At 27.0% G+C, this 15,136-nt stretch overlaps 3 protein-coding genes across 3 annotated transcripts in view; all 3 read right to left on the bottom strand.

Annotated features, from left to right (window-relative positions):
• Positions 1-178: 178 nt before the first annotated feature.
• Cul4 (cullin 4) lies at positions 179-5,035 on the bottom strand. The gene is made up of 11 exons (XM_017903326.1): positions 4,570-5,035; positions 3,492-3,855; positions 3,223-3,411; positions 2,991-3,137; positions 2,722-2,908; positions 2,457-2,649; positions 2,085-2,386; positions 1,740-1,970; positions 1,378-1,656; positions 1,151-1,303; positions 179-1,066 (listed from the first exon to the last, which is right to left on the bottom strand). Exons 1-11 carry the CDS (start codon positions 4,871-4,873, stop codon positions 971-973), a joined length of 2,445 nt encoding a protein of 814 aa, XP_017758815.1. The 5' UTR covers positions 4,874-5,035; the 3' UTR covers positions 179-970.
• A 1,516-nt stretch (positions 5,036-6,551) lies between these two features.
• Positions 6,552-7,852, bottom strand: Ak2 (Adenylate kinase 2). Its single transcript, XM_017903350.1, has 4 exons — positions 7,590-7,852; positions 7,274-7,510; positions 6,877-7,044; positions 6,552-6,788 (listed from the first exon to the last, which is right to left on the bottom strand). Exons 1-4 carry the CDS (start codon positions 7,704-7,706, stop codon positions 6,552-6,554), a joined length of 759 nt encoding a protein of 252 aa, XP_017758839.1. The 5' UTR covers positions 7,707-7,852.
• Positions 7,853-12,648: 4,796 nt separating this feature from the next.
• Positions 12,649-15,136, bottom strand: part of LOC108549798 (guanine nucleotide exchange factor DBS) — a 10,952-nt gene continuing 8,464 nt past the window's right edge. Inside the window, exons 8-16 of the mRNA XM_017903323.1 lie at positions 15,110-15,136; positions 14,861-15,037; positions 14,609-14,794; positions 14,206-14,541; positions 13,802-14,119; positions 13,512-13,709; positions 13,226-13,434; positions 12,955-13,153; positions 12,649-12,876 (exon numbers count right to left, since the gene is read on the bottom strand). The exon at positions 15,110-15,136 is cut by the window's right edge and continues 207 nt beyond it. Of these exons, the coding sequence (XP_017758812.1) occupies positions 12,649-12,876; positions 12,955-13,153; positions 13,226-13,434; positions 13,512-13,709; positions 13,802-14,119; positions 14,206-14,541; positions 14,609-14,794; positions 14,861-15,037; positions 15,110-15,136 (1,878 nt within the window). The remainder of the gene's footprint in view (positions 12,877-12,954; positions 13,154-13,225; positions 13,435-13,511; positions 13,710-13,801; positions 14,120-14,205; positions 14,542-14,608; positions 14,795-14,860; positions 15,038-15,109) is intronic.

Here is a 15,136-nt window from a genome sequence, read left to right as displayed (position 1 = left end):
AAAAAAAAAAAAAAAAAAAAAAATGGTACAAGAAATCTTGCTTGAAAATATCAACTTTATTAATACACAGTTTATAAATAAAATATATACTAGTTGAAAAGTGCTTCATATTATTATAAAATTTATTGTAAATTCACACATGTATTGTTTCACTATTGTTTTGACAAAAATGGGCATCATTTGTACAAAGTATGTATTTTTTTCTTATTTAAATACTCTGTATTATAAGGTAATGTACAAAAATTTGTTATAGAAATTCATAATATTATGTTCTTAATAAAATTTCTTCAAACATTTTGGCCTTCGTCTTTTCAATATGCACATACCGTAGTGTCTTATATCTTGTTTTCTGATATTTTTAAAATTCTATAATGAAGTATTTTTTCATGTAATGAACATATTCAATACACGAACATATTCAATATAATGTATTTTCCATTTGTTTAAAATTATTTCTATGACCAGTACGTTCAACGTTCACAGTATAATATATTTTCTATTTGTTATAAATAACGCATTCTTGTTCACTTTCGGTCACCGCATTCTTTTTTAAATCTTAGAATATTTTTACTATATTATCTTCTTAGATCTGTATGCTGTGAAAAATTGTTCTGCATAAAAAATTGTTGATGTACTTTTTAAATGCTGTATTATTTAAGATATTCTGCACATGGTCCTCCTTTTAGCAAAATTCAGAAACAGAAAAAGAATAACAACAGTAAAGCACTATTTGAAAGAGAATCTTAATTGTCCAGTATTCATTGCGCACTATAAAAATCGAATTAATAGAGTTCACTCTAATTTTTTTTTATTATCTAACCACATAATGCAACATTATGCCGATATTCGAGCAGTTTTAAGTTTTGTGTTTTATTTTTGTTACAAGTACACAAATACCAAAATTCATTGGTTTTTTGCTATGAAACACAGTGACCACCCAGTCTAAAATGACTTTGGCATTTGGTTCAGGTTATGCAACATAATTATACTCATTTGCATTATCTTTATCTCGTTCCATGTAATCCCTATCTATGAGAGATTCAATTCTCTTTTTTAAGTCTGCAGGCTGAAATAATTTTTTTCGTAAAATTATATGTTAATATATATTTAAAATATTTTAAATACATTAGTTTATAAATTAATAATATACCTTCACAGGAAACTTAAGTTGATTGTACAGTTCACTAATCAACAAATTGTGTGAGAGTGTTTTCCTCATTTTCATAATTCTGACAATAGCTGCATCTATTTGATACTGTCTATCCTGATATACTCTTTCCTCTGTAGCTTTCTGTTCCTCATTCTGAAAAAGAAGAATATATTTTTAAAATTTATAACATGTAAAAGAAAATAAATAATCAAAGAATTATTATATACCGTTTCTTTCATTTGAATTTGATTTATTTTAATCCTGAATAATTTATTTGTAAAATCTGCATTAAAAACAAATTTATCATTATCTGCAACATCTCTACCCCTTGGATTTTTTTGTAATACTCTGGCTTTTCCACAAGCTAAAGATTGTAAAGTTCTTCTGAGCTCTCCATCTTCTATATTTGTTGCTGTCTTTATATCTTCTAAGGACAAGTTATCAGCATCATTAAACAAAATTAACACTAATGCTTGGAATAACGAAACCTGGAGTTCTTTGTTTCCCTGTTTTGACATTTAAATAAAATATTGTTGTGAAACATATAGGTAACTATTCAATGTGTATGTAGTATGAAAATAAATGATACCTGATTAAACCAAGCTTTTAGTACACAATGCCCCAAGGTAGGTTGCCATTGCAATTTTCTACCACTGTGTTTTCCCAAATAGAATTTATTAAATACATCTTGATATTGAACCATTTCTGGTGGTAATGTTACTTCCATTACAGGATATGTTGGCCAATAACCCATTGTAAGTATTGAAACAGTTAAATCCAAGTTACTAGCAGATAATTCACTTTGCAAATTTCCTGCATACTAGTACATGGTATAAAGAAAGTTTAATAATTATGTAATTAAACAAATTATATATAAAACAAAATGCGTTTTAAATAAAAAAAGACAACATAACTGGATATAAATTATACTTACCTGTTTAAAGGCAATATTAATGTCTTTACTAAGTTCCATATCTTTGAACATTCCTTCCAATTTACTAGTAAATCCACCACCACATTCTTGTTTTAACTTAGACAACATGGACTTTTCAGCATCAACAGAGGCTGATTTACCAACTAACAAACGTTTAGCCAAATCTTTTTTATAAAATGCTTCAAATACATCTTTCCCATGTATAAATCTAAACAGTACCATGATTTTATCTAATAATCTTTCTAATTCTTCTTCCGTCGCTTCTTTATTACCCGCTCTTAACTTGCAATCAACAAATTTCGCTGTAATTACAATATAAATTAATTAACACAAATAATAATTGTTATTATCCCATTAAAAAAGTAATATTACCTATTAATTCAGCGGGTTTATTTGCACGTTGATTTATGAAAGCTTCAAAAGCTTCTTTTAAGCTGTTTGCAAATTTTTCATTCTTATGAAAACAGGTATTAACTATATTGTCCATTTTATCTTTAAAATCTAAAAGTTCTTGAACCATAGTTTTATCTTTTTCAGGATCTATTACTATGGTTTTACCTTTTTTCTATCAAGACAAAAGAATAGTATATGTATCATTCAAATTACATAATATAATATCTAAGAATTTATAAAATACCTTAATATAAGAATTAAAATTTAGACAAAGTTCTACAAGGCCGTTTTTTACTCGACTATATAAATTATAAAGTAAAGATAAATCATTAATTCTATTTTCATCCAGTAAACCACTTAATCCTTTTTGTAAAATGCTAGTAATATGTTCTGACAATAATTGCTTTTCCACTGTGTGTATTAATGACCATCTATAACATCAAATGGACAATGATATTATAGTTGTAATATCAAATATCAATAGATACAAAATATTAATGAAATAAATATTACTTTGTAGATGCATCCAGATAATGTAACAAACGTTCATTTTCTTCCTGAAGCCGTTTGTCTACATGTGCTAAGTACTCTGGAACATCATGTTCATTCATCAGTCGTTGACCTTCAGCAGCATATAATCTTTCAGTAGCAACTAGAAATCTATAAAAATCAAAATTTAGTAAATTTTATTATGAAACATTATTTTAATCTCTATTATACTATATTAATGTAAAAAAATTCATACTTTGTTTCAAAAGCATCTTGGTAGATTTGTAAATCTGATAACATTCTTAACAATGACTTAAGAAGCGTTCTATCCACTGTATCACCTTGACGTTCTTTTTCAATAAGCATAAGAAGTCCTTCTACTGTACGTGTTTGAACTAAGTTATTCAGAACAATATATACTCTGAACAAGTGTAAACCCATATCCCTAAAATAATATAACATAACAATAATAAACAAAAAGTACATAAAAATTTGATGTATTTAAATACATTAAAAAATACATACCAAATGGATAAAATACTTGGATTTTGCAATACATATGTTCTATCCAAATATAAAAAAATACTTCTAATCATAATCATTTGTCTGCAGTGTGATTGCCAACATTCATTCATTTTTTTTAAGAATATATGCCTATCCATCGATTCTGCTAAGAACTGTTCTATATTTGCTTCTACATGAGCTTCTGTTAACCTTGTTAGTTTTTTATATAATGTAGATGCCATCTTATGATTACACATATTTTCAACTGCTTGGTAAAGCTCTTCTAATGAATAACGAATACTTTTACTGGTTTGTATTGCAATTACTGCTTCTTGTAATTTTTCCCATGTTTGCTCTTGATAATTTTCTGGCAATTTTGGTTTATCTACATAAAATTTATAATATCAATATTCATATTTATTATTATTTTTTGTATAGATATTATTCTCAAGAATGTTATATTTGCTATATACTTTAATGTCCACATTGTAGATTTTTATGTACTGAAATCTTTATGAAAATAAATTAATTTAATGCAAATATTCAATTATTCATATAATACATTCTTCATAATTATGTACATTGATAAATGCATCTTTTATATCTTTTTTTATAAGTGATTTACTTTAAAGTAAGAAAAAATAAACAAATCGAAAAATAAAGTAAAGTCATAAATATATTGTGATTTTACTACTTCTATCATTGTTAAAGTTCTTTCATACTTATTTTCATTAGTCATCCGATCAAATTAAAGATATAAATACACGAATTGATATCTTTAATTACACAATCAATGGTAATCCGAAACTTCTGGTAAGTACATAAAAAACAAATAATACGCCTTAAAAACATTTATCTCTTTCAGTTATTCAAAGTGTCAAGTTAGGTTATGTCAGCTTAGTTTTATTAATCGTATTTAGAATTAATTCAGTCTTGACTAGGCAATACAGGGCAAATGAGTACCACAAAAGTTATAAAATTGTGTTAAAAAGAATGTCGCAATTCACGAAGGCACATTGCCAACCATAAATTACACCACGAATCTTCACGAACAGTAGCAGCTGATTTTGAGGTTAGGTAATCCCGTTGTCTTGCTTACTTTTGAAGTTTTTGATGACGAGCTTTCTAGCTGTACCAGGTTTTGCGTTTGCCAAACTTGGTGAAATCTTGTTGACGCCGTTCGGATTCCCAACAGTTAAAGCTGAGAAATTGGCCCTCTTTTGAGTATCGGTCGTGGCTGCAGCCGTATCCGTCATGTTTTCAATCTCGTTGATCTCCGTGACCGCAACGGCGGACAGCTTGCTGCGTTTTGCAGCACCAAAGTTTAGCACCGCTGCGTGATCAGCGGCCGTCCTCTTCACCTGTGCTGTGGCCAGAACCTGAGTCCCCCCGAGCCTAGACATATGCGTGCATCACTCGGCCACCGGCCCTCAGCACACGGAAAACACGGTTTTCCACTGAGAAATTGAAAGAATCCTCCCGCTTCGAAAGAATTCTGCCTCTTTATCCCTCTATTCGACAAGCGGAAAAACTTATTTATCTCGAACCCTGCTTCTGACGAAACTCACGAACAATTGGCAATCTATGCACATGCGCGATACATTTACGCGGTGCTGTCCGTATGCTTACCGCGCATTTTTAACCGTTATAATTTTCATATTTTTTCTATATATTGTATTTTATGAAATTATATTTTTTTTAAAAGAAATTACATAAAATGTTTTCATATATTAGAAATTTTATTCCATATTCAGATATATGTTCATTTTTTTCGGAAAATATTTACAATAGACTAATGATACACAATGTATACAAGTGGAAATACTATACTAGAATATATTTCAATTACTTTCATTTATGGAAAATAGTTACTTTAATACATAGTGTATTTAATTTTATAGCCGATTTGAAATATTATTCATTTCTAAGAATACATAGATATTTTAATGCTTAGTGTATTAATATTGTTTCTTAAAATATGTTACTTCCTATTCACACATTTCTATCTTACGTAAATAAATTTTGTTTAATTAAAATATAGAAAAATACGTGTGCGTATAATATATACAACTAAATATAATTAAAATATTTGATTAAAATTCTTGGATATTATAAAGTCTGCTATTTTAAAAATCGTTTTTATTGAAATTTTATATAAGCAGCAAATTAAAATAAATTTTCTTTTAATTTTATTATTTATATTTACATTCTATATCTAAGTATCTTGATTTTTTTATAGATCTTTTTTCTGTATTAAAAAATACTAACCATAAATTTAAATTGAAACAGAAAGAAATAACATATATTTTATGTAAAAGATGCTACAAAAGTCGTAAAAATGTACGTTTTATGGTAACAAAGTAAAACGTAATAAAAGTAACATTATTTAATCTTCGATCGGTAATGCCTGGATCTTTTTGGAGCCGATTATAGTAAAACTTCGTAATATTATGTATACATAGATAACTAATATATGTTAAAAATTTGTATGTAAAATACACTACAAAAGAAAATGATATAACTTCTATAGATTATCAAAATTAATAATAGATATTTTTAAAAAAAAGGAGGTCAAATCGAAAGGGAATCTTAGAAGTTAGGGAAAAAACATTACCTATAATATATATAGAAAGATATGAAACGAGGTCAAATGAATCCAGGCACTGCTTTTATGGTCGGCTAAATCGTTGGCTCCTCGATACTTAAACAAGCAAATGAAGTCTTCTATTCTATACAAATATGTTGTTTTCTTATACAATTAAACAGTGTAATTATATATCGAAGTATATTAAATTTGTTCTATTACTAAAATGTGTGAATATGACTCATCAGCTTGTAACAATTTCTGCTTGAACATATACACACTTTGCAACTATAGCGATGCTATATTACTTTCATTTTTCCCCCTTTTTCATTAAATAAATTCTACATTAATCATTTAAAAAATGAAAATTGAAAATTATATATCTGAAATTTTTAATTTAGCTAAAAGTTGTCTTGATACTAAAATTATTTCCCATGAACTACATGTTACCCTTTTGCTTACAGGAGTAAAAACAGGTACATTTTTTATTCAATATTTTAAAAGAAACGACTAAAGAAACCTTTCTTCTTCTCTTGTTTAGTTGTCTTTAAGAAAATGTGATCAATGTCTTTAAAAACATCTGTAGTAGATTGAGCTGCATTAACATAATAATGAATCCCTTGCAAAGCATAATAATCAACCAATGGTTGAGTTTGTATATGATATGTTGCTAATCGTGTCTTCAATGCTTCTGTATTATCATCAGATCTTCTAATTAATGGTTCTCCAGTAATCTAGTAACAAAAAATTATTTGCTGCTCAATATACTTTTTGTTTTCACTTATAAATTGCAAATTAATAAAAATAATCATTATCGCTTACATCATCTTTCATAGATTCTTTAGGAGGAGCAAATTCTTCATGATATGATCTGCCACTAGCAGGATGTATTAAACGACCTGTGATTCTTTTTATCAATAGATTATCATCAATCCCAAACTCTATCACAGCATCTAACTTAGTTTGTCTTTTCTTTAACATTTCATCAAGCTATTAAAAAAAATATTTTTAATTTTAATAATTTTAATTAAAAAAAAAAGTAAAAGAAGTATATTTTGTACCATTATTTGTAATATCAAAACTAGTTTTTATTTTTCTTATCTCAATGTCATATCAAGGTTATCAGTCATTTTAAAAAATAGTATAAAAGCAAACTAATAATTATTAAAAATATTGATTTTGAATTATTTAAGCATGACTTTAAAAATATTTAACTTACTTTTTCAGCTTGTGGAACACTTCTAGGAAAACCATCCAACAAAAAACCACGTTTACATTCAGGTTTATCTAAATTACGATCAATCATATTAACTACAAGATCATCACTAACTAATTTACCATCATCCATTATTTTTTTAATTTCTGTTCCAATAACTGATCCAGAACTGATTTCTGCTCTAAGCATATCACCTGTAGATAGATGACATACACAATATCGTTCTTTCAATAGTGGTGCCTAAAACGTAATAGATATTTGGTTAAATAATTTATTTAAATATGCGGAAGTTGGATTAAAAGTTTAATAGAAGTTTTACCTGTGTACCCTTACCGCTACCAGGTGGTCCTAATAAAACTGCATTAATACCTTTGTTCGGTACATTTTTTGGAAGTTCTGAAATATCATTTAATACTGCTTCTGCATGCGGAGCCATTTTTTTATTATCTTTCGCTTTTTAGTGAAACTTGAATAGAACAAATTTAAAACGATTGTATTAAAGTTTACTATCAAGAGTACATATCACTGTTATGAACAACGTGACCAACATATACCATTAATTCTCTTCGAATTTTCCGAAGAATACAGTGAAACGCGAGTATACAATATAGTGAATATAGAACACTTACCTCATCTATCGTTCTGCATTTAAACTAATATCGATTTAAATCGAATTAAATCGATTGCTAACAATTTTAATTCAAATTTTCAATATTATCAAGTTAGCAATCTATTAAGAAATAAAAATTTCAGTTGTTCTAATATTTATAAAAGAACATAAATGCATGTTGGCAAATATTAATTAACATTTTAAATATAGAGTCATATTTAAAACTTTATATACTCCTTTTTTCAAAATAACATTACATATTTATATTACATAATAAATAAATTCTTTATTATATTATTGGACAAACACACAAACAACATATTGAACAAACTACAATATTGGTTATAATAATTTTAATACATTCAATAATTGTATAGCTCTGAGATCTACGTTATATATGTAAAAATAAATTTTATTAAATTTACCTTAAAAAGACAACAAAAGACATTTTCAATTACAGTAATTTAACTGCAAGTAATTTTTTTTAAATTGATTTAAATTTTAATATTTCAAACAAAGCTAATTTTTATAATATTACGTCATGATTGTACTAATAATGTGCAGAATAAATATCTTTTCCTTTCTACGAAATTTTCCAATTCAGTTGTAAAAGGAAATACATGATTACTGCTTTATTTGCTTTGAAAACTACATATTCTCACAAAATCACAGTGAACACATAATTATTGTCAATTCGTTAATTTAACGTTATCTACAAAAACTTCTGAAAATCTAAATATTTATTTATTTTCTTATACATATTGCATCATAATAACGAAATAGAAATAGTAACAAATTTTTAAAATAAAATTTTTAATCATATTTTTGTTATATTTATACGCATAAATAGAATAAATATTATTTGAATAGAATAATATTATACTATGATATATTATAAAATATTTCATCATAAAAATTATTCTTGTTGAAAAAGAATAATTACTTACAAGGAGAGTGTAGGTCTTCAGGTCACCGATTTAGTTGAAACTTTACAGGTTTATAGATTTTGTCATTCAGTTGAAGAATATATATCATTATAGCTGCAACTACTTAATAGTTTTCGAGATATTTATAATTAAAGTTTTACTATAAATTAAATTATAACTTCATCTCCAACATTTTCTAAGTGGGATTGTTGCGATAGTCGAGAATTCCTACGATGGAGGCGGAATGCAGTTCAATTCCCCAGTCCCATAGTTGGTAGTTTTTTTCCAATCTATTTTTTATTTTGTATTCATTTTTCGCCTATGAAAACATTGTAAATAAACAGTTGTAAATAAAATTTTTAAATAAAAAAATTTATTTTTTACGCTATCTTATGCTAGTATATATTTCTTACAAAATAATAAGAATACTATGCAAGAAAAACAGTTTTTTATAGCAATCTTATTTACTACAGAAAGAAAACGAAAATATAAATAATCATTAGATACAGGAAATACAAAAACTATTGCTCATGTAATTATTAATTATTAAATTAAACATTGTATAAGAACGTTGTCTTCAATTTCAACTTTGCTGTACAGCTATAAATGTTCATGAATTAATTACAGAAACTTGTAAATTTATTAATTTTCTACTGCCGAATTGCTTTATTAAGATGTATTAGGAGCACATAACCAGAAGAGGTATCAGTTCAAATAAAAATTTTGCCGCCTGCGATCAACGCCATCTATGATTTTGGACCTAAAACTCACAAAAGTAATAGGAATACAGAATAGGCGAGGAGGTCATCGAAGAGTTTGACACGTGACAGACAAGAACAGAGAGAGAGTAGAAAAGGATAGGGCTCCGACAATGAAAAGTTAATAAATTACTCAATTTCTGTAATTAATTTATGAACTTTTATAATTACATTGCAAAGCTAAAACTTTAGGCAACATTCTTATAGAATTTTCGTAAACAATTTAGCGCTAATTTGTTAGTTATTAATTATTGTTTGGTGGTGTCCATGATTTCGTAACGATGGCCGTCACGATTTTCCGTGAAAGTATTTAATACTAAACGAAACTAGAATCAAAATGTGAACAAAAGTGATATGTGAAGACGCCCCAGGATATCGTTTATATAATGCGTGCATGAAGGTCATAAATTGATTTCGCAGAGGATAGTAATTAATGAAAAACCAATGGCGTCTTCGACAATTCAAACACTTCGTAGAATAATAATTAATAAATAATTAATTAGGGACAAATTTATATCAAAAACTGTATTGGAAAGTTCTTGAAGGATTTGACTATATGTTGCAATTATAAAAGTTCATAAATTATTCACTGATATTGAGTAATTAGTGAATTTTCCACTGCCGATTTGATTTATTAAAATATATTAGGGAGCACATAACCAGAGTTAGTAAACTAACATCTAAGAACCCCAGTCCTCCAGCATAAGAATTCTCAACTGTCGCAACAATCCCACTTAGAAAATGTTAGAAATGAATTTATAATTCAATTTGTACTAAAACTTTAATTATAAATATCAAAAACTATTAAATAGTTGCATCTATAAAAACATATATTTTTGAACTGATTAATGAAATCTATAAACCTGTAAAGTTTCAACTAAATCGGTGACCCGAAGGACTTACACTCTCCTTGTCAGATCAGAATTCTATAGGTGTTTATCACATTAAAATTTTATTCTCAACTGTAATATCTGAATACATATAAAATCTTATATCTTTTAATGAAGTGCAAAATACACAAAGCAAATTGTAAATATAAAATAAAATAGTTTATTCAGTCGAATTTTATAATTAGTCAATATTAGGACGGCATAAAGGTAGATGAAAATGATAAATAATAAACTAAAAATTATAATTGTTAACAATTATAAATTAGTAGCATTTCATTTGTTTTACTTTACCAAAGAAAAATACATAATTTTCTTTGGCCAAAAATCAACAAATTCTATCAATAAAACATTAACAATGTAACTATCAATCTTATTTTTAAGTAATTCAAATATCATATTTATTATGATATCTGGTATATTATAACATGAATTTATTTCAATAATAGCCACAGTACTAAAATAAATTATTTGTACTCAATATATATATACATATATATGATATAATCACAATAGAATTTAGTTATATATAAATAACATGTAAATTATATATTTAAATAACACATTTCGAACAATATAAATTATTATTCCAATCATAAAGTAAATGTAATTATTGCACATTTATGTATAAAACAGAAAAGTTAATCTTTAACAATTTCTTATGTCCTTCTATATCCATATAAATCTTCAGTACAAATTATATTATGCATAGTTTATTATTATTAAATACTTAAGAAATTGTTATATTATCAATTTTTCTAAAATTGGAATTCTTTCTTTTATTGGAACATTATATTCTAAAGTTCATTACAGTATTATATATTGCATAATGCTTGGTGTTAATTTTTATACTCTTGGAAACTTGTGTATATGTTACTTAATACTTTGTAATTATTCATTTCTTTCTCAATAAATATTTTAAATAGAGTAATTATGTACTAAAATAATACTAATATTAAGATGCTTGGTCACAAAGGCTTATTAACAGTATATTATCTATTTTATCTACGTTATTTCAACAAAGTACTTCTGCTAAATTTTTTATAATTAATTTGCAGAAACATTAAATAAATACTTATTTACTTGTCTTAATTTAAAAATTCTTTTATCGGTTAGCAAGTATTCTAATCTGCAAATATTCTAAGTTCGTTTTTCAGTATCGAAAATAGATTAAATTACAGTGTACTATATTATTTATAATAATAGATAAATGATAATGAAGTTGATGAAAGCAATATTATGATACAATAAATAAATAATCAAATTTCAAATATATTTAAATTAGATAGTGTACCCACATAACTTTACTTAAAATATTCTATAAATATAACAGAAACACATTTGATTTCTTTATGTAATTAAAATACACAAGTCTTTGTTAATTAAAAAATGTTACAAGATTACTAATATATTACACAAAATAAGAAAATCTCAAATTTAATATGAACTTTGGAATATTTGCATGTAATTAAATATTATACAAGTCACAAGTATTTCATATAACTCTTATGGAAGTAGTAACTGTATGATTGAAATGATTGCATTTCATTATAGTCATTTTCTTTGCAGAATTGCAATCTGCAAATCGATGGAACTTATAGTAATTATATTATACGTAAATGTAAATATTTATATGTGCGTGCATACATTTTTAAATTCGCTATCGAAATACGGTTTATACAATTCTATAAATATTATTCTCTTTGTAAGAATAAATCTAATTAATATCATGTTTATATAGTAAATGCAAATTTTATTTGCTTGCATAAAGCACTTTCACCAACAAGTATTTTTCGTAATTCATTTCCTCGATTAATAGAATTTCAGTAAAAAAGTTCATGCATTTTTTTTAATTCCCTGATTTCTCATAATTTAATCCTTTTTATAAAGGATCAAGTAATCCGTGTAGTATCTTGAACTTCTTTTCATATAATTTTTCATTTAAAATGTTATATATAACTGCAATTATTCACAAATTTATTATATTAATTAAGCATATATTGCTATATCTTGTAGATTAAAACAAATTTCGTTAAATTATATATATATATTACGCAAATTTTCGAAATTTTGTCTATATCTTTATATTATAAAATTTTCCAATACATAATCGTTAATACCGTACTCCAAGTGAAACTCTTTGAATATATGTGTGAATCTAACACACTAGGAAAATCTAGTGTGTTAGACGCCTGTTTCATATAGTTTCTTGACTGTTGACTGATTGTGAGCTGCGCGAAGTCTTTCGGTTCAGTGGTTCTAGATAAGCTGCTGGTGCCCATCCTTCTATTCCAGTACTTATTAATTTTACAAACCACCATCCAGCACATCCGACTTTAAGAAGTTCTAGATTGTCTCCCTCGCGCATTGTAACTTCTGACTGTCCAACTGCACAATAATCAGCTAATGCAACGTATCTTCCAGCCTAATTGGATCCAAAATTTATAAGATATTAATTTCATCTAAATATTTAATATTCAATTATATTCGAAATGAAACATACAGGGGCAGGACCAGGATTTTCACTGAAAGCATCTTCGTCATCAGTATTACTATTCTCTGAACTCCATGCAACATCATCTTCTGTTGATTGTGAAACATCTGTAATATGTGATATAACACTGCTACCGTCGACTGAAAGAGTTCTTAAAGACCCAGAAACACTACCTTGTGCTTCCCATGAAATCGTTTGTCGCAAAGGTCTACAAATATTTTGTACAAAACTATCATCATCATTAGAGTTTTTAATTTGCCGCATAAATAATAATATATACTTGTGATTGGTTTTTCCAAGAGCAGAATTTTGTTTCCCTTTTAGTTCTGCCAATTGAGACATTAAAACGCCTTTAATTTGACGCACCCAAGACTGTTTGATGTCAACTGTAAGTGCCTGTATTGTATGTACTTCAGCTCGACCTTGCAACCAAATTTCAAAGCGTCTTGCATCGCCTTTTACTGATTCTGTTAGTCCAATTTGCGACATCTAATAAAAAAATATTATACTTTTTAGATATAACATAAATAAAATTAAAAAGGTATAAAATAAATGTTCACAGTCACCTTTAAATATCTTTTAAAATGGTATGTAGCTTTATTATGAGCTTGAGGTTTACTATGCTTACAAAATATAAGAGCCTTTTCATATAAGAATATATGGCGCTGTGATGGTTTTAACCTGAGAAGTCGTTCTCGTTTACTACTACTCCATACACTGAAAGAGCCTTGTAATAAGAGCTCACCTTGCGCATTTAAATCTCCCTAAAAACATATAAATTTTTGACATCATTGAATAAAGAAATCAATGATAAAAACAGAAAAATTATACAAATTTCAAAAGATATTGAACTTACACCAAATCCAGTAATTGCAGTCTGATGCATACTATCATTAACACATTTCAATACAACAAGCATACAATCTAAGGCTTCTTGTAACTCAGTACAACACGATGGTTCATCACTGTATTTCAAAAGATCTTTCAATAACAACTGATATTTCGTTATACGTTGAACAGGTTTTAAAAGGTATGCAGCAAGAGGTAATTTATGACCAAGTCTTTGTTGACAAGCTGCAAGAAACTGTGGTTCAGTTTGTATCTTTTCTCGTAATCTTTCGGACTTCGGAATATTTTGACAATAATAACTATATAATCTGAAGAACACTTCACGCTAAAAGTAAATGTATTTTATAAATATTTTTATAATATTTAAATTAATTTTGTTATATTGTTAGAACTACATATATAGATACTTACTCTTTGTACAAAACATAATGCAACAAGTTCAGTATTTGAAATACAATTTTCTAAATCTCTTAAAAATGTTTCTCCATGAAAAATGTAAATATCTTCTAAGTTCCCAAATAAAATATCTGCTTTACCTACTAATGCTGCTGGTACTAAATGAACCATTCCCTCATTTGTTAATTCCATTTTATACCCTTTAATTATAGAACCTAATTCGGCAACGTAAATTCGTTCAGTTTCTACTAATTCCGCTAAAACATGCCCACGTTTTAAGCGTAAAGCTTCTGCATCTTTAGATTCACTTTCTGGAGACGAAGATTCTCCTTCTATAGGACTCATCTCCATCTAAAAAGACAATCGGTGAAAATAATTAATAATTAAAAACATTAAATTATATTACATAACAATTTACTTTTGGCATGGTATTAGCCTTTTTAAGAATTCTTCCAGGTTTAACAATTTGAGGCAGTGATTGTAGTGGTTTAACTGGTTCAGGTGTCACAGTTTGAACTGGCCTCGCTGGTTTAATTAACTGTTGTTTTAGTGTCATTATCCTTTTATCACACATTAAAGACACATCTTCTATTCTTTGTAAAACCTAATATATTTATTATACGAATAGAATAACTTTATGCAAATAATTTGATTTATAGAAAATACATACCTGAGTAATAAGAGCCTTAGTTTCAGGCATTACAGAATCTTGAAAAATACATCTAGGATGATGAAATTCTTCAGCAGCTTCTATTAATTCTTGTAACTCTTGAAGTGCTTGATCAGGTGGTGTTGTGTTGTTTTGTGATGCAAGTAATTCGATTCCACGTGTACACCATGCATTTGCCTATTATACATATTTAGAAATAAATTTAAACAATAGTTGTTCTTTCAAATAACCCTTAATATAAAAAATTACCTTATCTATACGTTCCATGAGTTCCCT

The sequence above is a fragment of the Eufriesea mexicana genome, unplaced genomic scaffold (assembly GCF_001483705.2).
Source record: "Eufriesea mexicana isolate 0111107269 unplaced genomic scaffold, ASM148370v2 scaffold2143, whole genome shotgun sequence".
Lineage (NCBI taxonomy): Eukaryota > Metazoa > Arthropoda > Insecta > Hymenoptera > Apidae > Eufriesea > Eufriesea mexicana.
Note: the sequence above shows the minus strand (reverse complement) of the source record. Positions and strands in the feature narration are given on the sequence as shown.

Coding starts and splice junctions, on each gene's coding strand:
- Cul4 (XM_017903326.1), bottom strand. CDS start 4,873: ATGTCTAGGCTCGGGGGGACTCAGGTTCTGGCCACAGCACAGGTGAAG. Junction 1,971..2,084: donor TTAATATTGCCTTTAAACAG/GTAAGTATAATT, acceptor ACCATGTACTAG/TATGCAGGAAATTTGCAAAG. Junction 1,304..1,377: donor AAATTCAAATGAAAGAAACG/GTATATAATAAT, acceptor CTTCTTTTTCAG/AATGAGGAACAGAAAGCTAC.
- Ak2 (XM_017903350.1), bottom strand. CDS start 7,706: ATGGCTCCGCATGCAGAAGCAGTATTAAATGATATTTCAGAACTTCCA. Junction 7,511..7,589: donor GTAGCGGTAAGGGTACACAG/GTAAAACTTCTA, acceptor ATTACGTTTTAG/GCACCACTATTGAAAGAACG. Junction 7,045..7,273: donor GTGTTCCACAAGCTGAAAAA/GTAAGTTAAATA, acceptor TTTTTTTAATAG/CTTGATGAAATGTTAAAGAA.